Source organism: Meles meles, chromosome 1, assembly GCF_922984935.1.
Source record: "Meles meles chromosome 1, mMelMel3.1 paternal haplotype, whole genome shotgun sequence".
NCBI lineage: Eukaryota > Metazoa > Chordata > Mammalia > Carnivora > Mustelidae > Meles > Meles meles.
The window spans coordinates 199,248,894-199,274,220 of NC_060066.1; the positions used below are offsets into that span (position 1 = coordinate 199,248,894).

Here is a 25,327-nt window from a genome sequence, read left to right on the forward strand (position 1 = left end):
ATCGAATGAGAGGCACACGACCAATTCCCGGCTCGGCTTTGTGCACAATAACTTTCCCAACGACGAGGCTGAGCCCTCTGGAGGAGAAGAGGCCCAGGGGAAGGTTTGAGTATTACAGAATCTAGTCAGGCCCATCAGGTCATTAAAAAATCCAGACCAAACCCAAAAGAAAGCAGACATGGAGTTGTGCAGGCTTCCTGTCCCTGCTTTGATGGATGGGAATTTATATTTATAGATATTTAGATTTCTGTAACCAGCTTGCAGTGGCCGATGGAGAGCTGTTAGGAGACCCCATATCTTAACTATTTCCTCGCTGATGTGAATTTCATCCCCCCCCCACCCCGGCCCCAACCCCCTCAGTGACTTTCACATTTGACGCCTCCTCCATTTCTGGATCCGAGGACTCTGAGGATAGGAAAAGGAGACCTCCTCAGAGGAAGATCTGCCTGACTGACACTGATATAGTCAGGAGGAATGTGATTGTAGGTGAGGCTGACCAAGAAACTCCGTGGATCCATAAATTCTAGAAACTTCCTGATGACTGTTGGAACCACTACACCCAACCTTCAGAGAGGATCTGTCATCTTGCTAAGTCCAAATAATTTAAAGAGCTTCATTAATGTATTCTAAATCTTTGTTCCAGGATTATTCATGAGGCTGACAGGATATTAAATGAGGCCGGTGGGAGGAGACTTTCATGGCCTTTCTCTGTTTGCATGGTGGCAGGAGTGGTTCTGGAAAAATTAGTAGGTGCTGGAGAGAGGTTCACAAATGCCGGCATGTGGCCAGATCGGAGCCCACAGGCCCGGCAATTAAAAGAAAGTCAAGGTCATGTGAATGAGTGTTGCTTTGAGACAAATTCTATTATAATGCTTTATGAAAATTGGCTGCAAATGAACACTTAGAACAATTTTTTCCTACAAGTATGTTCACAGGTATTGTAAGCCAAAAAGATTTTATGATCTAGTAAGTTTCAGAAAGGCTGGGTAAGTGACGTTAGGCTTGTTTATGGTAGGACTTCTCACGGTACTTAACACGGTGGGCTTTAGGGTGAGCCTTCAACGTGGGAACACAGTAGGAGGCTTCTTAAGTTTGTTTGGCTCTGGAACTCTCTCCCTGCTGCTGCCGTCACCAACACTAACCTATTTTATAAAACTGGTACTCCAAGGAGCCCTTCGGGAAATAGTGTTTTTGAAAAGCGTGCTTGCCTCACCTGTTGGGTGAGTCAGGATAGACAAATGGGACCCCTGGGGGGTGGTTTCACCTCACCAGCTTTTACCAACTTTCCTCTGTGGAAGTGAAAGGGAAAGATGTGCCTAGCTTACTGGGCAGAGGAGAGAGCGGGTAGTGATTCCCCTTGAACTAGAACATCCCACAGTCATTCATCAGCTGCTCATCCTGTAAACGAAACATGTATTGTTTTATTCTTTTTGACTTTTCCCCTTTAGAATGAGATATCTAATCTGTATCACGTAGTGGGGACAGACTGATGACAATGTTGGTTCCATCCCTCAAATGGCAGACAAAGCCCAGTGTCCTATCCGTAAAGTGGGGAAATCATAATATCCACTCCCCAGGTTTTTCAAGAAAATTAAACGCAACAGCTCATGGAAAGCATTACATTAAGTATTGCACAAAATGCAAAGAGCTTAGAGGACTGGGGTAACCTTCCTTCTGGGAGCATGAGTGAATCCTGACCATTAGAGAAGGCTGACTGGGACTTGAATCCAGGTTAGACTCTGAACAGCTGAGACTCTGGACAAGCACGTGTTTGCCCCCGGGTGCTCATCCACCCGTATACCACTGGGTCTCCATAGACTAGACTCTGAGAACCACTGCCACGAAGCTCAGGGCCAGGAGCTGGTGGGAGGGAGGGTCCATGTCTCTTCACAGCCTCACCCACTTTCTGTGTTTGTGTAGTTATTGACCCCTAGCCAGCTGAGATATTCTCAAGCTTTTAACCATAAAATAATGAGAATTTCTTGTTTGTCTGTTTTATCAGGCTCCAATACTTGCCATACTATCCTAGGGTAAAGCGATGTTATCACCTAGTTTCTATGGCTTTTGCCCCTTTTCATTTGGCAAACATTGATTCTGCTTGTTTTATTTTTTTTTTTATCTGAAAATAGTTTATGATGACTTCCTGGAAGGAGTAGGATTTGTTCTACTGAAAGAGAAAAAAAAAATTGTAGGGTTCTATGCAATCAGTTAGGTGGTGCCTGGGTGACTCAGTCGATAAGTGTCTGCCTTCGGCTTAGGTCATGATCCCTTGGTCCTGGGATAGAGACCCCGAATCCGGTTCCCCACTCAGCAGGGAACCTGCTTTCCCCTCACCCTCTGCCCCTCCCCCTGCGCATTCTCTCTCTCTCTCTCTTTCTCAAATAGATAAATCTAAAAAAAAAAAAAAAGAGATCAGCAATTAGGTGGAGGGTAGGAGGCATGGTTGGACAGCAAAGCCCTATCGACCCTTGTACCTTTAAGACATTCGAAGCAAACTTGTTATTTAAGCAATTCAGATTACTTAATCTTAGAAACAAGACATGAGGTTTTACTCAGAAGGAAAGCCTTGGCTGGAGGAAGAAAGTTTAAAGCTTCCCATCATATAAATTACCCAACAGTTGATGAGTCAAGGGTAAGTGGCTTGAAACGGGATTGGGTGGCAATGCATTTATGGCAAAATTATTTTTGCCAAGTCCCAAATATTAGATGAATAATTTGAGTTAGTTTACAGAAGTCAGAACAGGTCAGAACTTGCGTTCTCCAAGAGCAAATACTCAAAGCCTGAGGTCAGTTTATCATTGCTACTTGCAGGAGTTTCAGCCCTCACACAATGCTTTCAGACCTAGTGCTGGCCACCATTCCTTTGACATCTGTCCTGTGGAGCCCAGAGATAATGAGAGAGTGCTGATTCCTTTGGTTTTGTCCTTGCAGCGCACCCGATTGGACACCATCATTTCTAAATACCCTGCAGCGAACGCATACACTATCCCATCACGTCTTGTCTCCAAGAAAGACTTCAGTAATTCCTGTTCCAGCATGTTCCAGTTGCCAAGCTTTGCAAAAGTCCTCAAATTTGAAACTCCTGCACCAAACCAGTACAATGTAAGAATGTTGCATGCGCTTGTTAAATATATACTGGATGAATTCTTTACTAAAATAAATGAAGGCGGGGGACGCTTTGAGAAATAGCGTTCCAATGCAATTGACAAACCAGTTAGTGTTTGTTGACTGCCCAGCGGGTACAGAAGGCTGCACATGGCTTTATGGGGAATTTGCAGAACCCAGAGAAAAATGTGAGCAACACGGAGGTCAGTGGGAAGCAGTGGGAAGACCTCGCCCCAGAAAATACTATAATTACTCCTACAACAGAGACTTTCTGGGACATAGTCTCATCTGTAACAGTTATTATTTCCCACATTATCTGCAGTCACTATCCATTTACTTCTTAGGCTTTTATAGGGAAAATAAGCTTCCATATTTCCATATCAGAAATTGGGTATTTAGCAGTAATGTTCTGCCACTTGCAATCACTTTGTAGTCATGGAAGCAGAAGGGTGTGATTAATGGTTAAGAGATAGAGTCAGGTTCAAGCGGACACTGCCCTTTTCTGACTGTGTGGATCTGGGTATGTCCCTTCAGCTTTCAGGACTCAAGTTATTGATCTGAAAAATGGGGAAATGTGTCTACTTCATAAAGTTCATGCAAATGTTAAATTGGGTCATCTGAGCTGAGTGCTTAGCCCAGGCCTTGGCGCACAAGGACCCCACCATCCATGGAGATCGGCAGAGCTGTCTTTAGGGAAGTCATATTACCTCTTGAACCTCAATTGTAAAATGGAATCAATTATACTCACCCTACAGGGTTATTATAAGAACCAATGAGACAACACTCCAAAATACATAAGAAAAAGGGGGTAAAGCTCAGTGGTAGAGCATTTGACTGCAAAATACATAAGAAATGAATTGTGTATAAAGTATTAACATGATTATGACATATTGTCATATATGGTCTTAGATACTTTGGTCTCAGAGTACTTCATTTTTTATTTCCTTTTTCTTTTATTTTTTTAATTATTAATTAATTAATTTGTCAGAAAGAGAGAGAGCATGCGCGCACACACATGCAGGCAGAGAGGCAGGCAGAGGTGGAGACAGAAGCAGGCTCCCTGCCGAGCAAGGAGCCCGATGTGGGACTCGATCCCAGGACCCTGGGATCATGACCTGAGTCGAAGGCAGCGGCTTAACCGACTGAGCCACCCAGGTGCCCCCCTTTTTCTTTTATAATACCTTTAAGTAATATTATTTTTTTGCCTACAAAGACTCTGACAACTTTCTGTGATTGGTCCAATCAATTATAATGTGCTCAGGACAATGTATGGGCCTGCTAGGCTTGCACTGTCCAATAGAAATATAGTGGTAACCACACTCATCATTTAAATCTTGGGCGCCTGGGTGGCTCAGTCCGTTAAAGATCTGGCTTCGGCTGGGGTTATGATCCTGGGGTCCTAGATCAAGTCCCGCATCAAGCTCCCTGCTCTGTGGGGAGTTTGTTTCTCCCTCTCCCTCACCCCCTCCCCCTGCTCATGCTCATTCTCTCTCTCTCTCTCTTGCAGAAATAAATAAAATCTTTAAATCTTCCCAGTAGTCACATTTGAAAGTAAAAAGGAACAGGTGAAATCAATTTTAAGAATATATTTATTTATTTAATCCAGTATATTCAAAATATTATTTCGATGTCTCATCAATATAGTCATTATACTATTAATTATAATTATACATATAATTATAAATAAAATAATTGATATTTTACATTCTTTCCACCTATCTTTACAATCCGGTATGTGTTGTTTTTTTTTAATTTTATTTATTTATTTGACAGAGATCACAAGTAGGCAGAGAGGCAGGCAGAGATCGAAGGGAAGCAGGCACCCTGCTGAGCAGAGAGCCTGATGTGGGGCTCGATCCCAGGACCCTGAGATCATGACCCGAGCTGCAGGCAGAGGCTTAACCCACTGAGCCACCCAGGGGCACCAGTATGTGTTTTATGCTTTCAGCACATCTTAATGTAGACCAGCCGTGTTTCTAGGGCTCGATAGCCAGCGGCTGCTCTATTAGACAGCACAGCTCTAGTCTTCCCCTGAGATAATCAGAGCCTGAAAATAATAATGAGGAGGACGGTGAAGTACTTTTCAAGGCCTATATACTGTTCTAAGCATGATGTATTCATCTGTTTAACAATCACAAGAATCCTTGAAGTGAGTTATCTCTTCTTTCAATTTACACAAGAAGACGATGATGCTCAGGGAAGGGAAGGGATTTGCCCAAAGTTATCCGGCTAAAGGGACTTTTTGCATATCGGTGAGCGCAAGTAGACAGCTGAGGGATACAGCTGGAGAGTGATCCGTTGTCGTGTTCCAGCCCTGCTGGGTCTCCCTCTGTGGAATCTGTGGCTGCCCTGTGCTAGACCAGGGATACAGCTTAGATTCCAGTGGGAAACTCAAGACAAAACTAGTAAACGGGCAAACCAGAGAATCACAAGCTGTGGCCAGCTTTGAAGCAAACAAAGAGTTGGGGTCTGAGAGACAGAATCTGTGGAGAATATGGGGGGTTGACAGCATCATGTACTTTAGACTGGGTGGTCAGAGAAGGCTCTGAGGCTGGGACCTAAGAACTGAAGGAAGAGCTAGAGTTGGAGGAACAGCATGTACAAAGGTCCTTGGACAGCCTTTGGAGACTACACAAAGGTAGCTAGGGTAGCATTAGCTGGGAGGAGAGGGGAAAAGGGAAAGCCAGATAGGCAGGAGCTAGTTCATTCAGGACCCTAAAGACCCTGGGAGGGGTCTTTCATTTGGTTCTCTGTGGGATGACATCATCTGATGTACTTAAAAAAAAAAACAAAAAACCATCCCTCCAGCAAGCCCTATGGAGAATGGACCATAGTCTGGGTAAAGAGTGGATTTTGAAAAACCAGTTAGGAGGCTGTTACGCTAACAGGAGAGAGGCCAAGGCGTGGTCCAAGAAATGGATAATGTTCTTGGCCTTTGCACCTTTGCCATTCCTGAGAGAGGGAGTTAGCGTTCTATGCGTCTGCCTCCACAACCCCACTGTGGGCTCCATCACCCAGCCTGAAACCTCCAGCGCCCCACACAGGTCCTGGTAGATGGTACACTTGCAATAAATGCTTATGACGTTGAAGGAATTACCCCCAGGGGTATATAGTTAATCTAGAAAAGACCCTTTCCCAAGTCAGAGCTCAGACTTTCTGCCAACAGATCAATTTTAAGTGCATGGTTTTTGTTGATTATTGTTTTAATGTGACTGTGAAAATAATTTAGGCTCTTCATTAAATATATTCAAGTATTTAGAAATCCATGAACCAGAAAAGCAGAATTCTCCTAGAATTCTAAAGGCTCTTCATTAAATATATTCAAGTATTTAGAAATCCATGAACTAGAAAAGCAGAATTGTCCTAGAATTCTAAAGCAAACCACCAGCAAAAATAGGTGCAATTTCTTTCGTAGTCTCTTCCTCCCCCCATCCCTACCTCCAGTATTAGGATTATGCTGTCCACGGTACTCGTGCATTTCCTACTCAGCTCTATCTTGGATTTTTTTCCCCTCCGTGGTGATATAGCAAACCTGCTTCATTTTTTTCTCCAACTGGCCAGTCAAGCTAGCTGTTTTCCTCATCTAATGGTGCAATCTTCCAGTGACACACGCTCGGAGTACACAAAAATGCTCCCTCTTTCAGTTGTTTTTCTGTCTGGATGAGGAATAAGGCTGAAATCATGTTTTGTCTACAGGAGGCTTCCCCCCCACCCACGGCAACCTGGAGAACAATGGTTAAGTCAACCGGCAAGAAGCAGAAGTGTGATAATCGTGTTAGCCACACTGCAGGCGAAGTCTCTTAGGGCTTTTCTTTTCCTTTGCTTCCCTGGATCCCCCACCTCTCCAGGCGAATCCCTTTTCTCCATACCATGTGATTACTTCCTCCCCGGCACCCTGGCTCCTGTCCCTCTGTCCAGTAATTAGCCTGCCCCATCCGATGCTTTTGTTTGCCCTCCCTGCATGCATTCTAGCCATCAGGACCATGGGAAAAGCTAAGTTCCTCTGCCTTTGTAAACACAAAATCAAAATGCCATCTGCATTTCTTGAGAAACAATTTTTTTTTTTTTTGACAAAAGAGTATCTCAGAGAAATCAAACCATCCTGGCCCCTGCAAATAGTTTCACTCATTCAGTAAATATTCCCAGTCACTGCCTTTATGATTTTTATTGCATCTTTATCTAATGAATACAGGGCACTGACTACAAATTGGCATTTAAAATATTTATGATTCAGTATAGCAGAGGAATGAGCTCAGGGTTCTTTTTTTTTTTTTTTTTCTTTTCCCCTCTCCTGTTATTTTCAGAGCATCAAACATGCTGTATATTGTGTGGATCAGTCAAAATTTTAAATTTCTGGTCGGTCCAGAAAAGTCGAGACAAGGGAGTGTTACAGATCTGATCATCATCTTCAATTACCTGATGCCCTTGTGTGTCTCCCCAGTCCTGCGTTCATACGAGGGCTGTTTGATCAGTAAGGAATCAGAGTGGGGAGATGTAGGACTCAGTGTCCTGAAAGGGACAAAAGTCATAGAAAAAATAAGGAAAACAGTGTGCATTTGCAGTGTTACGGGCTTGAAAAAGACACTGTCCTGTAGGTGATGTCTGTTGATCGCTGTCACCCTAACTGCCTCAAGTAGAGTGGGCAGCCAGCCTGGCAACCAGATTTCGGGCTCTCTTCCTGGCTCTGTCCTCTGGGCCATGGAGGGTGACCAGACATCTGCTGGTGATCACAGACTCCTTGGCCTCTCCAGCTAGGGTGACGGCGAAGGCACGGTCAGGGGGACCATTTCCACTCTCATCCATTCATTCTCTGAGGGACTCGTGCTTGTGTTCTCCCTCCAGACCTCTGTCTCTTACTGCAAGCAGAGAAACAACGTCTGTGCCCAAGCCGGGTTTCTATCCAAAACCCAGAGAGGATTTTTCACTGTCGCTGAAACGGGACCTGCCCCAGGTAAGCAGCCAGCCACCTGGCAAGGTCCTTGACCTCAGGGGTAACGTACCAGATCGGCTCTGCGGGGCACCATGGCTTCATAGGGAGTCTCTTTGGAAAGAGTTCCGCTTTGGAGGAAGCAGGGATGTTGAACAGGTGTTGAACAAAAAGGAGAAAGCTGAGGAAAAGACCAGGTCTCCCCCTTCGAGGAAACAAGGGCTGCTCTGGAAATGGTCCCAAAGCAGCCTCATTGGCCTCCCTTTTCATGACCAGGCACATCTGCTCTGGGTGGCCAGATGGGGAAGTGGCTTCTCACCACAGAAGGGTGCACATCCCTGTGCCCCGGATGTCCTCACAGGCCCTGGGGGTGTGGGGGCGGAGAGGGGGGGAGGGTGCTCAATAAACTGAGTGTCCAGACCCTTCCTTTCCTCCTGAGCCTAGAGGGCACTTTGTCAATTAGTCACCAAGCACTGGAAAATGGCTCCGTTTACTCAGAGCCTACTCCGTGCTAAGAATTTTCCACGCAGTCCTCGCACATCTGTCTTCCTTGGCCTATACTCTCAGCAGGGCTTTTCTGGTGAGGAAAGGGGGCTCAGAGAGTGGTAGTGACCTGCCCCACATCACACAGCGGACGGACGGCAGGCCTAGGCCCAGAGGTGTCTCTCTGAGGAGACTATTACCCCAGTCAGCCCACGGTGACTTCTGAAAAGGCCCCAAGAGCTGGCCCACAAGTGTTTTCCTCTCTGGGCTGGGAGAGCTGTTGCTCTGTTCTGTTCTCTCAGACCTGCTCCCGGCTTCCAGCCTCAGTGAAAGGTTTCCAGAGAGGTCAGACCAGGCCGCCATTGGCACTCTGGGAGCCCTCGTCAGAGCAGACCTTCCCAGTGGGTCCTGCCGATTCCCTGTCTCCCCAGCAGGGAGCCTGGAGCCCCAGAGCTGAGGGGAGGAGCAGGGAGGGTTTGCCTGCCCGGTCACACCTCTTGGAGGCGGGGTGTGGGTAAAATTGCAGGCCTGTCGGATTTCACCAAATCCAGATTAAAGTTGAGAAGATCAGTCTGAAGCTGAATAACAAAACCAGCCCTAATTAGGAGGCTAAACCCAGGCTAAAGCTCCCCTGTCTTGCATCATCAGAGGCAAAGCCCCACCTTGTTTGTTTATACAGAACAAAGCCCGCAACCCCGGGAGTCTGGCCAGAGGCCCTGCCAGTGAGCCCTGGGATGTGGGCACCTTCCCAGCCCTCCATATGCGCCCGCCCCATCCAGGAGGGTCCTCAGGGTTCCCCAGCCCCTTGTCCCGGAGCAGGGCGGGGAGAGGTGGGTACCAGTGCGTGCTAAACTCCTACTGTGTGCCAGAGGCTTTACGTTTCTCATCGAATGATCTCCAGACCCTGTGGAGTGTGTGGCCGGCACACAATCGTGTGCTCAGAAAGCACGAGCTACTGCTATTATTGGTCCCCACTGTACAGACAAAACTGATGCCCGGGGTCCCTTCCCATTTGATACCTGGTGCCTTAGTCACTCCCCACCCAAAACTTGCCTGGGGAATCTGCAACCAACAATCCGTTTTGACCTCTTGGAAATAACTCTGGTTGTTCCTTCTCCTCCTGGGGGGGGGGGGCGGGGGGAGGGAGTGTGCAGATGTGGAGCTGTAATTGGCACCCCCTGCTGGGTCCCTGGCCCTGGCCCAACTGCTCTGGGGACCCCTTCCTCAGGGGCTGAGGGTCAGGACTGGCCTCCCTCCAACTCTGAGCAAAATGCTCACTGTCACACATCTGCTGGTTGGGCTTTCTAGTTTCCACCTGCCAGGCATGTCGCAAATGTCCTCTTCTCTATGTTTCCTTCAAATAAAAAAAGGCTATCAGGCCAGGCGGAAAGGCCAAGGTTAAAATGTCACTTGAAAAACGTGGGTTTCAGAATGCGAATTGCACTGTGAGATCCACACCGCGTTGTCTTCCAGATACACTCAGGAAAAGACGAGAAGGAAATACACCAACGGTTATCCTTGGTTCTCTCTGAGACGTGGGAGCATGAGTGTCTTTTTTCTCTTTGCTTCTGCTTTTCAGCATTTGATAATCAAGTGATTGCTTTAATCTCTCTGTGGAAGGGAAAAAAATACATTTGTATATGTATAAATATATACATATTTACACGTTCATGAGAGAAAAAGAAACTATGAGAGACGTATACCAATATTGTAAAGGCCGCTAATTGGACATTTGCCATTTGTTAATTTAACCATATATTGGGAACATCTTTTCATGTTATTAAAAAACCCCATAAGAATATCATTTTGAAACAGACGTATGACATTCCATTGGATGGTGGTACCATAAGTTAAGGACCAAATGGCCTTTTATTGAAAATGTAGGTTGTTTTAAAATGCTCACTATATAGACAGCAAACATCCCTGTAGCTCACAGTTTGTGTACAATCAAGATTATTTCCTTATATTAACTCCTTAAATTGAAATTGCCAAGTCAAAAGTATGTAAAATATTTTAGTTTTGTTTTTTTTTTCTTTTATATCAGGGAACAAATTGCCCTTCAGCAGAGAGGTCATTTATCCTCCTGCTTCTACGAGGCACCTGTATATCCTCACCTTTGCCACCACTGGGTATGATCATTCAAAGAGCATCTTGCTAATACATTATCTTGCTAATACCCCATGTTGTTTTCAGTACATTTGCAATGGAAAAGTACATTTTATTTGAAACAAAATCAATCTTACAATGTTTAGAAAACTTGAAATATTTTCCCCACCCACAATGCTACCACTTTTCTGGGTTCCCATGTATTTTTGTTCAGATGGATCCATTTGTACCTGGTATATATAGCGACTTTTAGGTATTATTTTCACTCACCTTCCCCCCCCCCCAAAACATGGCCACGTGGCTTTATGGTCTCCATGTTTATTGTGGCCAGGGCTGACCTTGCACCAATCAGACTGGGCTGCTGGGTCCGGCACGGTGCCTCTGCTCTTGCACCTTCAGGCCACGTACCCTTCTCACACTGCGGCCGCTGCTGTTGTGTGCGTCTCTATGCTTAGAGCTTTTCCCCTATGTTGAATAATTTCTTTAATTTCTGAGTAATGGGAAAGCTGGGTCAGAGGATCCAGGCATCCTCAAGACTTCTGGTCAGTATTCCCTCTTTGTATTCCAAAACACCCGTACCCCCGACAGGGCTCCCAACAATTCAGGGGTGAGACTGCCTTCTGTTCCCTCAGTCCAGGACCTTCTCTTCCTCTATGAAGCTTCGTGCACAGCCAAATTTATTTTATTCTCTCAGTTTCTTGAAACAGGGCATGGTGGGAAAGCGTGGACTTTGGAGACCGGTTGCCCCGGGTCCACATAGTAGGTACTCAATAAATATTTGTTGATTGCATAATAGTTACTAAATGACTACCATGTGCCAGGAACTTCAATATTATCCAACTATCCTAACCACCGTGTTGCTGGAAGAATTATTCTTACGTTATGGAGGAGGAAGCTGGGCTTAGTTCCTAGTTAGATGAGATCTGTTGGACAAATCATTCAATATCTCCAGGTCTCCGTTTCCACCTTTCTAGAATGGAGACGACAGTGACCCATCTAGCTGGGCTACTGTGAGCATGTTTCCTCGAGGATGAGTGTGATTTTCAGTGACTTCAGGCAGCTCTTTCATCAGATCACCATAGAGAGATACCCCCTTATAGTATTAAATGTATTCTTAGGTGTGAAGTAGTAGTTTTTCATTGACTTGAGAAGAGTTCCTTATTCTGTTATTTAAAATGTCTTTCTTCTTAGGACATTATAATATCAACGACTCCCTTGTGAAGCAGTCGCCAAAGGTATTAATGTCTTGTTTTAAATCAAAAACTGAACGTGGATTAAAACTGACATCAACGGGCCCGGGACCTGGTTATTACAACCCCAATGATCACACCAAGATTCTGAAAAAGACTCTTATCCCGTGAGTCCTGATTATTCTGATCTTTCTTTGGAAAGGTGGCTCTGGGGAAGGAAGCAGAAAAGAAAGAAGCAGAAAAGAAAGGGGTGTCCCTGGTTGGCGGGACACAGCTCCAGGTCCCTCTCTGGGGGCCCTTGTTGACATAGTGGGTGCTCAATAAATACTTACTGACTGCTTGATATTTATTGAGCAACTACTATGTGCTGGGAACTTAGCCTCTTCCTCAACCATCATCATGACCCTATTGTAAGAATTATTATTCTCACTCCATAGACTGGGAAGCTGGGCTGCAATGAGCCTGAGGATTTGCCTGTGGGCACACAGCTAACTTGAAATGCCCCTGCAAATCAGGCTCAGGACTGTCTGGATCCTTCCACATCCCTCATGATGATATGCTATCCTGGTGCTGACATTATTCTATTTTTATAACATAACATCTTTGCTGGGGTAGCAGGATATACAGCAGCAAGGGGCTGTCATAGTTTTGTATGGATAGATTGAAAGTCTAGACCGTTGAGTTGGTCAGACCTGCTGGATTTGAACTTCAGCTCTGCTGTTTCCATGCTGTGTGACCTCGGCCACTGTACTAAACCTTCTGAGCCTCCATGTTCTCATCTGTGGAGTAAAGTGTGGATAATTCATGCCTTGTAGGGTTGCTTTCAGATCTGATATGTTTGCCGTGGGGTAGGGACAAATGGTGACGGCATTAGCACACATTTAAAAAGTGAAGATGGGGATTCGTGTTAACGTGTTTAATATCCTACGCATTTAATATTACCAAACAGGTTCAAGAACTCACAAGGCTTATTTATTCCTCAGATGGTTCTAGAGCTAGAACTAACTGAAAGGTCAGACTGCCTGTCACCATCTAAGACCTCACCCCAGTATAGTCCTCTCCAGGCAGGACTGGCCCCTGGTGGGGAGAGCTGACCTGCAGGGCGCACCCCCCCCCCCGCAGGGGTCAGGCAGGTAGCCAGGTCCATACCCACAGCAGGTCAGTTACCCAGGCAACTGGGAAAGGCTGGCAACATTGTGCCTAGTCTGACCATCAGTGCAGGACAAGGAGATAGGGTTGGGGAGAGGAGCAAGGCATGAATATGCCAAATCAGACTTAGGATATGGAAAAAGGATTCAGACCTCAGATGGAATCCACTGGGTAAGTCCCTTCTGTCCTTCAGTTCTTGGGTTCTGCAGATTGGGCCATCACAGGTTCCAGGGCTCAAAACTGGGCCAGGACGGTCTCCAGGAACAGGCTCTTTCTGAGTATCAGGGACTTGGCCTACGGGCAGGCTTAGGGCACCGCTGCACACCACCTTTCCCCTGCTGTGCCAGTGAATAGAAGGGGTGAGGGGATGGGCTTTGGAGAGAGCAGAACTGGGTGTGGGTCACAGCTCTGTCCCTTGTCGAGGCTTTCCCTCTCCAAGCCTCAGTTTCCATGTTATTAAGTGGAGATAAGGGTCTTATCGCATAGGGGTTCTGGGAGGGTTAGATGAGACTTTTCTCCTTAGAGCTGTTGCTATTCCTCATTCAATGGCATATGAGCATATAGGGTATAACTCCTCCTTGGTATAGCCACTCAGGCCCCCAATTTGAATCTGGAAGCTTCTTCGAGGAAGAAGTAAAAAGGAGAGTGGAGAACACTCAATGGTGAGGTGCTTTGCGCAGACAAGTGCCATTCGGGCTTTGCTGAAGTTTGGATGAGCGGTTTGAAATAATTCTCATTTTACGGCATTTGCGTCTGTCAGTCAACAGGCTCTGTAGGGTTCTGGGTCTGTGCTGGAGGCTGTGGGGGTGCTTGGGTAAACACAGCATCACAGTACCTTCCACTGGGCTTACCCGGGAACAACTCCAGAGCAAAGCAGAGGCACTCACCACAAAATGCTAGATTGTGTGACCCCACGGCTGTTGGCTACCCAGATCCCCGAGGGCAGTCTTCCCTGCTGTGCCGTGGTGCTGGCATGTCTGAGGGTGTCTGGGGATCGCTGGCTGTCTACGATGCTTTGTGAATGACGGACCTTTGGTTAACAAGTCTAGGAAGCACTGAGTACCAACCTTCTGCCCTGGGAGCATCACGGAGTACATGGCCTAATTAAAGGCTCCGAGAAGTCCTGAAGTAAAGAAACCTATTACATCCAGAGACTCTTAAACTTGGGTTCCCCCTCATGAGTACATAACCCCCATTCAGGTTCCTCCTGGTGAGTGCACGGTGCCCAGGGCAGGACATTTGCATTAACTTCCCCCACCATCTGCTCTCAGCACCTCCCTGGGCCTTATCTCTTTAAGTTGTGAAAAGAAGGAAAGGTCTTTGCATTTCTGACACTCCAGGACCCTGGGTTTGCTCACCATGTCACTCAGGAGCACATACTAGGGGCAGTGAACATGGAGCCAGCCCGGACCCACAAAGGAGGCCCAAAGTGTACACATTTGTAATTGACATGGAAAGGATACAGCTGAGAAACCTCTAATTGTACTTAAAAACCAAGAAGATAAAATTCAAGTGTGCTCCAGGTAGTCTAAACAAGCATCATCTGTTTATGTTCAATGATGAGGAAATGAACTCATATAAAGCAAAAATACAGCTGAATACCCTGTATTGAAGGATTGTCCACACTCCAGTCTCTCGAGTTGGAATTGTTTCCCCTCCTGTGTCCTGAAGGGAAGAGAGGGACAGAAGCGGTGGGAGTGGGTGGGGGCACCTACTGGAATCATCAGGCCCCTGACAAGGTCTGCATTGTTTCCTCCCCATCTCTATGTAACTTCGTCAAGACTTCATGCACACCAAGTCTAAGCAAAATTCGCTCTCCTGGGCTGCATGGGGTGGCACAGAGAACCTGAGAGTCATCACCGGGTGTCCTCGTGGCTAGTGCAAGCAGCCCAAGTGTCATGCCCATGTGACCTGATGTGAGGCCTCTCTTTATTGGTCTTCAGTTGCAAGTGCTTGGCTTGTATTTTGGGGGAGGGTCTCAGCTTGCAAAAGTAACTTTCGGCTCTGCTTTCTTGAGGATGCAGGAAGAATCAGGAGATACCAGTGGTTCCTAAAATCATTATTCCCATGTCATCCACCAAAAAAAATAAAGCCCAGGAGTTGACGATGGGGTGAGATCCCGGGCGGGCTAGAGAGGCCGACAGGGGGCCAGACATGGGCTTGTCTTGTCTCTGCTCTGCTCCCAGAGCTGACAATGGGCTGCGGAGACAATGTGGCTAGTGGACGTGTATACACACAGGATCCAAATCAGAGTTGGGCCAGTGCTGAAACTCCCACCTTCCCCATTCACCAGTTCTGGGATCCTGGGGGTAAAGGGGGGCGTCCCTTAACTCGCAGGAATTCAAATTCAATCCTGCAAATTGTGAAATGAACACTACGTAACGTGCTTGGGAGGATAACATACGATAACCCAGAGAACTCACCGGGTCTGGTTCACGGTAAGCTTTCGATACACGGAACTTGTATTTCATATGTGAGCGGGTCTCCTGTACTCACCGGCTTCTTCTTGAGTGGCCCCTGGAGGGCAGGTGCTGTGCTAAGGGCTGGCAGGTGTTCGGATGACCGTGTCTGGGCTCCCTAGCTGAGGAACAGGGCACAAGCGCCTCTTTGCTGTGGCCACCTTCTGACGCAAAGCTAAGAGCATTTACCGGCTTGCAGCGAGGGCTTTGGAAGAGACGTGGAGTGTCTGCTTCAGGTCTTCAATACCACCACAGTGATGACTCAGTGAATCAGGGTGAGTCAGGATAAGGGCTTTTTAGAGATCAAACTTGTCCCTCCCAGGCGCTGCCTTCCACGCACAGCACCGAGGGGGAAACGCCCACTGACATCTTTCTAACCCTTGATCTACTTCCTGGAGTTTCTAAGCCCCTGGTTTTGCACGGACACGCTGTCCTGCCACAGCCAGAGCTGAAGAATCAAACCCTGTTGGCCCCGCTCCAATTTGGGTAATTATCATGACCCACCTAAAGTTCCCCTGGGATTTTCAATTAGATACGGGATGCTTCTTCCCAAGCGGCTGTAATCTGTCACCCTCTCCCCTGTTAAACAGATGCTGCATTCCACCCCAGAGGCAACCGGCTGCCCTTTAATGATGAGAAAAAAATGCCCCTTTATCCCTCCCAACCCTGGGAATCCCTGAGGCAGAGTGAATCGTGCCTGGGAGTGTCCTAAGGGTCTCGGATGCCTTCCCCGAGTGACCTGCTGGGTCCTCCGGAGACATTCATTATTCTCGGGTGATTTGCAAACAGCTCACATTGGGAGCTGCAAATGTACTTAATCCAGTTGTGGCCAACTCAGAGCCTTTGATAGATATTTTCTTTCTACAAGGCAGGACCAGGTTGGCGTTTATAACTAAGCAGTGAGGCTCATAAAAGCCCTGGTCACCGTGCACTGAGGGCTGCCCTGGGTCTGATGCAGCCAAACTTTTGTGATCTGCCCAGCCCCACCTCGCCATGGAGGGAGCAGCCCCGAACGATGATAAAACTGTCAGGTGGGGTTCAGGTGTCCGGCCTCCCCGACTTGCGGCAACCCCTCCACTTTTCTCTGCAGTTCAGCAAATGTTCTGGGGAATAGGGATGGGGCCTCAAAGATGAGTAAGACGCAGTCCCCCGCCTTAAAGAGCTAGGCATGTAAAGAGCGTTAGAAAACCTAGCGTGTTATGTGCAGCGAAAAGAAGGGCTAAAATGTATCGAGGGCCCAGCCGCGCTGAGCTAAGAGCTTTCATGGCTGCCACCTAGCGTCATGCTCCCAGCTCCCCTGCAGGGCAGTACAGCTACATAGAGTACAGATGAGGGTGGTGGAGCAAGGCGTGGCGTGCAGGTCCAGCTGGCTCCAGGACCCATGCTGCTCTGTGGAGCCCCAGGAAGGGCGGTGGGGAATGGGGAGGGCCGTAGCCACAGAAGTTTCGCTGAAGGATGTGAGACGTGAAGAATGATCAGAGTTTGCAGGGAAAGGAGGTGATCCTGGCAGAAGGAACAGCACAGGCAAAGTGAAGGAATGGTCGAACAGTGTTGTGTTGGGGGTTTCTGGAAGGTCAAATGGGAGCAAGGGGCATCGGGGGTCAGGCTGAATTGAGAAGCCATAAATAGGAGCTATTCCTCTAGCTTCTCATCGGGGTCTGTGAGGGTGGATGATCAGAAACAGGTGAACGTTCTAGAAGTCATGGGTGCATTGAGAGCTGAAGGCCCTCTAGGAGACTCGGTGGCCTCTGCCTCCTTATTCCAATTCCTGCCACATACAGCTACAGCTCATGCCTCAAGCATGCTCTTGTCCCGGCTGTTTCCTCTGCGGGAAATGCCCCCTTTTCTACTTGAAGAATTCCTGCTTACCTTCCAGGGCAAATGTGAGCTCTTCTAGGGTAGAATTCTGGATTCACTTAATTGGAATTTCTGCCCCCCCAACCCAGTGCAATGTTTTTTATCTCTATTCTAGCATTTCATGCTTTAAAAAAAATTATACAAGTAAAGTACTAGTTAATCTTCATCAGAATCCTGGATGGAAGGTTTTCTTATCCCCCATGTCACAGAAGGAGGAACTGAGCCTCAGGGAGGCTGAGACTTCTCTAAGGTCACAGAGCTAGTGATGGGTTTGTGTGGATTCAAACCCAAATTTGCCTGGGGGCAAAGCCTATACCTCCTTAAGTTGTCACCAGCCAGGACTGTCACTAGCAGGGGATTGCCAAGCCCTTGGGAACATACAGGGTCTGTATCTCAGCACAGAACAGTCTGGACTCCCCAGAGTGCCTGGCACACGGCTGCACACGTGGCTGGCACTCTTTAAAGATCCAGAGAGCTGAGCTGCTGGTGCTGGGGCTGTTGATGGGGTGGAGGGCAAGGGACCTCTCTAGGCCCTCCTGCCAAGAATTCTGATGAGAGGGGCGTCTGGGTGGCTCAGAGGGTTAAGCCTCTGCCTTCGGCTCAGGTCATGATCTCAGGATCCTGGGATCGGGCCCCACATCGGGCTCTCTGCTCAGCAGGGAGCCTGCTTCCCCCTCCTCTCTCTCTCTCTGCCTGCCTGCCTCTCTGCCTACTTGTGATCTCTGTCAAATAAATAAATAAAATCTTAAAAAAAAAAAAATTCTGATGAGACACCGGCCCCGCCTCCTGCAGCCTGTTCCCGGTTAGGAGAGTAGACACCTCCTGGCCTTCTCGAAGAATGGGGCCTGGGGGTGACCTAGACCGCTGGGGTGACCTCATGTGGTGGTTGGCTCATTCCGGCTCCAGCTTTTAGGACTCAAGCCTGTCTCTCAGTGATGCTGGTCCCACACTCATCAAATTTCTGGGGGTGCTTTGAAGGGGTGACACAAGCCAGAACAAGGTGAAGCCCGCTTTCATTTCTGAGGGGAGAGGTGGTTGATCAGACACTATAACCTGTTCTTCCATGTCAGCTGGGGGGGAAGAAAGAGGTGTGGTTTTATTCTCCTTTCCCTGTGGGCACCTTTGTTCTAAGCACAAGCATCCCAGCCAGCTGTTCTGCGAGAGACGGGAGCCCCAAGTCGATTCACGATGACTTCCAACGGCCTGGCGGTGGGAGCGGCCAGCCTGCTTCAGGGTGACTCTGTGCTAGGGGGTCTCCAGTCTCTCTTTCTGAGGCTCTGTAGCTCCCCTGAGACCAAGGAGCAGGCAGAGGCTTGCTCTGATCATCCCACTAACAACATCTGCTTTTTTTTTTTTTTTTGAAGATTTTATTTATTTGAGAGAGGGAAAGAAAGAGCATGACTGGTGTGGGGAGAGGCAGAGGAAGAGGGAGAAGCAGACTCTCTACCGATCAGGGACTCCGATGCAGGACTCCATCCCAGGCAGAGGCTCAACTGACTAAGCCACACAGGTGCCCCCACAACATCTGCTTTAATTGAGCATTTACTGTGGGCTCCACTCACCAAGTGCCTTAGAGTGCCATTGCTCTTGCTGTAGGCACAGAGAGGTCAAGGGATTCGTCTGAGGTCTCACAGCCAGTAAGTGGGATGCCTGGAATCCAGACGCAGGTCTGTGGCTCTCAATCTCCAAGATTCCCCTCTGCCGCTTGGCGGGGGGGGGGGGGGGGCTTGTTTTCTCTCTCTGGGCACCAATTTCTTTAGCACAATGAGGAGGTTGGATAAGACATTGCTGGGTCCCCTCGAGCCCTCTGAGTTTAAAAATGCCCTCACTGTCAAAGGTGTTGGCCAAAGGGCAGCAGTGTACCAGTGCCCAGGAATCCCGGTCCCCTCTTCTGTTTGGGTGGGTGGCCTTCCAGCTGGGGTGAGACTCCTGTGGCTGTTCAGTGCTGCGAGGACTTTTCCTTCCCTTTTGGTCAAAGACTTTAGATGAAGCCTCAGGTGAGAGGTGGGAGTGGGCAGCCCTTCCATTGCAGGGCAGGGAGAGGAGTGTGATTTCCAGAACAATCCCAGAATTCCCTGGGCAACTGGCGGACCTCTTCGAACCACGGCCTGGTGGATGATCGCAGGGGGAAGGGAGGTCACACCTTAGAGGTTATTGTGTCCAATCTCCTCATTTCGCAGATGGGGAGACTGAGGCCCAGAGTGAATTCGTGACAGAACTAGGGCTCAGGCTCCGTTCCATTCACCTTTTTAAATTTAATTTAATTTAATTTTATTTATTTGGCAGACAGAGATCACAAGTAGGCAGAGAGGCAGGCAGTGGGGGGGGGGGGGGAAGCAGGCTCCCTGTTGAGCAGAGATCCCGATGTGGGGCTTGATCCCAGGACCCTGAGATCATGACCTGAGCCGAAGGCAGAGGCTTTAACCCATGAGTCACCCAGGCGCCGCCCCCTCCATTCATCTTTCATGTACTCTCTCAATGATGGACCTAAAAGACTCCTTTTCCTGAAGGGCAAGGGTCATAAACTTGAAAAGGAACACTTCCAGTGTGAGCAGTAAGCGTGAGGCAGAGGGCTCTTGATTTCCAACCAAGTATTTGTTCACTCCCATGTCCTGCCTTGCTGGGAAGATGTAGTAAGATCCTGAAACGTCTATGCTGGCCAGGTCTCTTGAGATCTGCTCGTCTTGGGAGGGCAGATCCCTGGAATTCAGGAGGCTTCGTCCCATTTCCTGATCTGTTCAGCAGCAGCATCTCTAAAGCGCCTTCTGTGCTCTCTCTCTGTGCTGGGCCCTGCCCTGCCTACTGTTTGAGGCGCGTCCTCTCCTTGCTCCCTGGGGCTGGTACCGTGAACTGCCATTGTACAGAAGGGAAAAGTGAGGTCCGGGGGTCCCCAGCTCACAAGCCCCAGAACCACGCTCCGCCAGGGTCTTCTGGTGCCTGTGCTGTCCCCATGGGGACACCTCGGCGTGGGCCAGGTCTTGACTTGGCCTAAAAACAACCGTTTCCCCAATAGACTGCTTGAGTGCTAGCTTCACATTTTGTCTTTTTGAAGGAGAAACCCTATCCTGAACTTCTCGGCGCAGCCTTTGCCCCCGCCCCCGAAGCCGCCCCTCCCGGGCCCCGGGCAGTATGAGATCGTGGACTACGCAGGGCCCCCCAGACACTTCATCTCCAGTGCGTCGTTTGTGTCCAACACCAGCCGGTGGACAGCGGCCCCGTCCCAGCCAGGCCTACCAGGTCCAGGTCAGAGGAGTGTTTGAAATGACTATAAAAACCAAATCTGGAATTGTCATTCCTGGGCCATCAAATATCACTGATTTATGGGCTGTTTGCCAAACAGGTTATAGAGGTTTGAGTCCATCTGGAAGACCTTGTAGCTTGGACTTTTGGAGTATGAAAGAAGTCTTTTTGTTTTTGTTTTTTGTTTCTTTTTTTTTAAGATTTTATTTATTTATTTGACAGAGAGATCTCAAGTAGGTGGAGAGGCAGGCATTGAGAGAGAGAGAGAGAGAGGATGAAGCAGGCTCTCCACTGAGCAGAGAGCCCAACGCGGGGCTCGATCGATCCCAGGACCCTGAGACCGTGACCCGAGCCAAAGGCAGAGGCTTTCACCCACTGAGCCACCCAGGCGCCCCTGTTTTTGTTTTTGTTTTTTTTTGTTTGTTTGTTTTTTTAAGGTGGAAGTTCTCTTAAAGTTAATCCAGGTCAGAGATTCATAACCAATGACCATGGATGTCCCAGAGGCTCAGAGATGGGCTCTCGAGGGGTCTGTGACCCTGAAATTGCCTGCAGACTCGGAGCATGAAGACACTAATTTTTGGAGAAAGGGGCTATAGCGTTTATGAGACTGCCCAACAATGGCGTGTTCTTAGATATGCTTATCTCCCTGGCCTGATCTGGCCGAATCACTTGACAGACAGCTGGGGAAGGCCTGGAGAACAAGGTGTACACTGAGCCACAGTGAGGGAGGAGCAGACAGAGCCATGGGCTGTTTCCCCTCCGTGCCCTCCGTGCCCTGTTGTGACGAAACATGCCAGGGACTGTTCCCTAGAGCAGTTCCCGGGAGCTATCTAGGCCTGCGCTCTTTCCAGATGGCTGACACGGGGGAACCCTGTCACCTCTGGGACCTACCTGAAAGTTAACAGCGTGAGGGACCTTCTCCAGCAGCTGGTCTCTGTGCTCCCTGACCTCTTCATAGCTCTCCTAGAGCCCCTCAGCCACTTGCCACCCCCCGATGTCAGCCAGAGTTGGTGGCCCTGGGGACAGACAGGTGTGCTAGCCGGCTGGCGGCGTGAGAGGAGGAAGGCAGAGCTGAGGGGGCTGCAGGTCTGTGTAAGTCAGTCTTTCAGTGAGGACTGGCGACGCTCCCACCCTGGGGAGACAAAGGTCACCTAGCTTGGTGCTTACTCCCAAAGATGTCAGTCTGGTAGGGGAGACACCCTCCCCTTCACGCAGACGAGTGAGTAAAACGTCAGGTGGACAGGACAGGGAAAGCCGATCTTAGAGCTTCGGAAATGTAGAAATAAAGGGTAATCAAGTCAAGACGACTGCAGAGGTTGGACCTGGGGGTCACTGGTCAGCTCAGGCAGAGCTTAGCTCCATATGCACAGTGGGCTCCAGGAGGCCGGGCACCCAGTGAGGATCCTTGTCTGCTCGTGTGTGGCCCAGGCCCCCAAGCTTTCCCTGGGGGTCTTCTCCCTGCAGCACCTGGTGTGGGACACCTGGCACCTGGGTGCAGGCCACTTCCTGCTGCCGTGATCACCCGCAGCGTGGGCTTCCCTGGGAGGGGGGCTGGGAGTAAGCCCCACGCGAACATCTGCCTTCTTGCTTCCGGTGGGCTGCCTGGTGCTCCCGGGGGCTCAGACCCCCAATAACCAAATCAGCATCCCTCTGGGAGTTTCCATTCACCCCAGTGTGGTCCTGGCAGCTGATCTCCCAGAGAAAATGTGGCTGCAGTCATCATGGCTTTCACTTTTCTGGAAATTTCTTTCTTTTTTTAAAAAATTTTTTTTAATTTTTAATTTTAATTTTTATTTTTTTTAAAGATTTTATTTATTTATCTGACAGACAGAGATCACAAGTAGGCAGAGAAGCAGGCAGAGAGAGAGAGGAGGAAGCAGGCTCCCCGCCGAGCAGAGAGCCCGATCCCAGGACCCTGGGATCATGAACTGAGCTGAAGGCAGAGGCTTTAACCCACTGAGCCACCCAGGTGCCCCAATTTCTTTCTTTTTTTAAGTAGCCTCCACGCCCAGTGTGGAGCTTGAACTCACGACCCAGAGATCCAGACTCACAGGCTCTGTCAACTAAGCCAGCCAGGCACCCCTTCTGGAAATTTCTGAACTAAATGAAAACAAAACCCCACCAAGTTGACACCTGGCTTCTTTAAAAGTATTGCTTTACTCAGTCATTTTTTTTTTCAAATCTGATAGAAAACTCTTTGGTGAATTTTTCTTCTGTTAAAGAAGTTGCAGGGAGTTAAAGAAGGCCAAAAGCCAGAGTTCAAGTTCTGCATCGGCCAGACCAGGCCCTTCCCCTCTCCGCCTCCCCATGTGTGAGACACAGGGGCGGGACAGGGCTACCCCAGCATTGCCAGCTGTGATGTAGAATGCCAGGGGCTCGAGCAGCTGGGCTTTGCATTCTTAATTCTCTCTCTATCTCTCTCCTTCTCTTGCCTCACAGCCACATACAGGCCAGAATTCCCTGGAAAGCAGTCCTTTCTCTACAACGAGGACAAGAAATGGATCCCGGTGTTGTAGGGACCTCATACAAGCTCAGGGAGGACCCTGGCCACCACCTGCACGCCCCCCCCAGGTTCCCCGGGACGTTCAGAAAATGTCCTTTTCGTGTATGACAGATGACTCCCCATGGGCAGCTCTGGCCCCCTCTCCTCTGCCCCAGCTGCTACTGAGCTGGGCTCCTGCATTGGTCCTTGTCTTGAGCTGCCTCCTGGAGACTGGACCTCCATGTCTACGGACCCCAGTGGTTCCTGAGCAGAAATGAGGAGTGCACAGAGCCTCTCTTGCTTACCTCGCCATGCACCTGTCCATGCTGGCTTCCGCGGGCCTCCCCACGGATGTAAGGGGCTGCTGAGCTCAGACTCCAGCGAGAAGGCAGCCAACAGCAGATTCCCCGTCTAGAAGCCCGATACTGAGCCACACGGCTCTGGGCTCCAGAGCACACCTGCAGGATGGACCGCACAGGACCGCAGCCCAGGCACACTCGCATCCTTCAGCCTTGACCCCCAGACTTCCCCTGGAGTCTCCGGAGCTGGGAAGGCCCAGAGGCGCTTGCGATCAACACGGAAGAATTGCCTGGGCCCTCGCCTCCAGCCAGATCTTTGTGTCTCCCATTTAGGAAGAGCATAGCAGCCAGCCACTGTGGTCACTTGTGCTCATTACCCACCTTCTGGAAGGGCCGCCGCATCCCCTGGGTGGCTCAGTATTCAGCAGCCCACGTGGGCAGGAAGCTGCCGGAACCAGAGCCCTGGAAACTGTGATTCTGAGGGGCAGGGAGGCCACACACCACTTGGTGCCTGTGGGTCGTTTCTTTCCCGGGGACATCCCTGTCCCCAGGCCTGGCCTCTGTCTCCTTCTAGACCTGCTGCTCCAGCTTGACGCAGTCTTTGGTGGATCTTTTCTGGCCTGCCAAATTGGCTTCCTCCTGGCAAAAGGAAGAGATTCCCAAAGAACCAAGGGGAGCTGGAACTGAGCACTTGCCCCAAATACCGACGTTGTTCACGGCTGCCAGAGCAAGGCTCTGCTGCAGCCTCCCGCCTGCTCCCCACACAGTCAAGGCCTCTGACTTTCCTCTGTGACCAGAGAATGGCTTTCCTGTCCGAATGGCTGCTGACTGGCCCTCCCTTTGGGGGCAGGTGGGTGAGGAAGAGGGAGGGAGACGGATAGAATACCACATCCAATTAAACTGAATTCTTGCATCTCACGAAAGCTGGCCTTTTTGTGAACCCCAGATTCCCACCAGCGCCCGCTGCTCTGGGATGAGCGGGAAGTGGCTGAAGCTCCTGGCAAAGCGCCATGCAAGGCTGGACCCCTAGGCAGGATGGCTTGGGCTCCCCTCCTGTCAGGTCTGTAACTTCTCCTTGAAAGAAAAGAGTTGGATTCGAATTCCGGGGTTCAGGGTCAACCCTTTCAGGGGCTGGGCAGGAAGGTAGGTAAGGCTGGTATGGGGAGAGGGAGCCGAGGCCACCCGTCGAAAGGGACATCCAGTACGTCTCCAGCTAACTGTGGCCAGATCTGCAGAGTTTCAACAGAAATCTGGGAAGTCCTTAAAATGTGAAATCTCCTGATTGGGGATGTTGACAACCATCTTACAACTTGAAATTTGTTGTTGGGGCTAAAGGAAACTTCTGCAGGCCATCCATTGTCCACTTGGGTTCTGGAAGTTCTGGAAGACCCTTTTGAAGTTCGCACTTGACGCTGTACCTTTCTTTGACCCCAGGCTCTGGACAATGGGGCCAGACCCCAAAGCCTTGGTTTTTAGGTCCCTCTGACCCTGGGGGACCTTTAACAGATGCTTGGGCTGAATGCCGCCAGCCCTGGGGTCTCTGTGCGCAGAGGTTGGGAAATGCATGGGAAAACGAGTCAGGTCTCTCTAGGCCTCGGGCAGCGGGGCTGAGCATTGGCAGGTAAGGGCTGTCTCTCCAGAGAAGCGTCCTCCACGTGGGGTTGGGAAAGGGGGAACTCTGGGGAAAAAATGGCAGGGCTGTGCTTGGCCAGTCTGAATCTGGCTTCTGTTGAATACATGATGAGCTGAGGCCCTGAGCTCAGAGGGTCTGTCTTGACCATATCTAGCCTCTCTTAATGTGTCACGAGCTGCCTGTAGCTCTGTCCAGACTCTGGCCGTATGTTAGGATCACCTTGGGAGCTGTTAGAGAAACAGGCTGCCCAGGCCCAGACCCTCAGAGTTCTGATGTAATTGATCTGAGGTAGGGGCTGGGCCTTGGTATCTGTATTGATGTTCTCAGCACGATGATAATGTATCTAGTTAGGGTTAGGACACACTGATCCTTTTTTTTTTTTTTTTAAGATTTTATT

General features: G+C 49.3%; 1 protein-coding gene across 1 annotated transcript in view; it reads left to right on the plus strand.

The window, feature by feature from the left end:
- The window catches only part of STPG1 (sperm tail PG-rich repeat containing 1), a 47,446-nt gene extending 24,191 nt beyond the window's left edge, over positions 1-23,255 (plus strand). The window contains exons 6-10 of the mRNA XM_046027020.1: positions 2,932-3,102; positions 7,948-8,056; positions 11,813-11,978; positions 20,329-20,519; positions 22,956-23,255. Of these exons, the coding sequence (XP_045882976.1) occupies positions 2,932-3,102; positions 7,948-8,056; positions 11,813-11,978; positions 20,329-20,519; positions 22,956-23,032 (714 nt within the window). The 3' untranslated portion in view covers positions 23,033-23,255. The remainder of the gene's footprint in view (positions 1-2,931; positions 3,103-7,947; positions 8,057-11,812; positions 11,979-20,328; positions 20,520-22,955) is intronic.
- Positions 23,256-25,327: the final 2,072 nt, after the last annotated feature.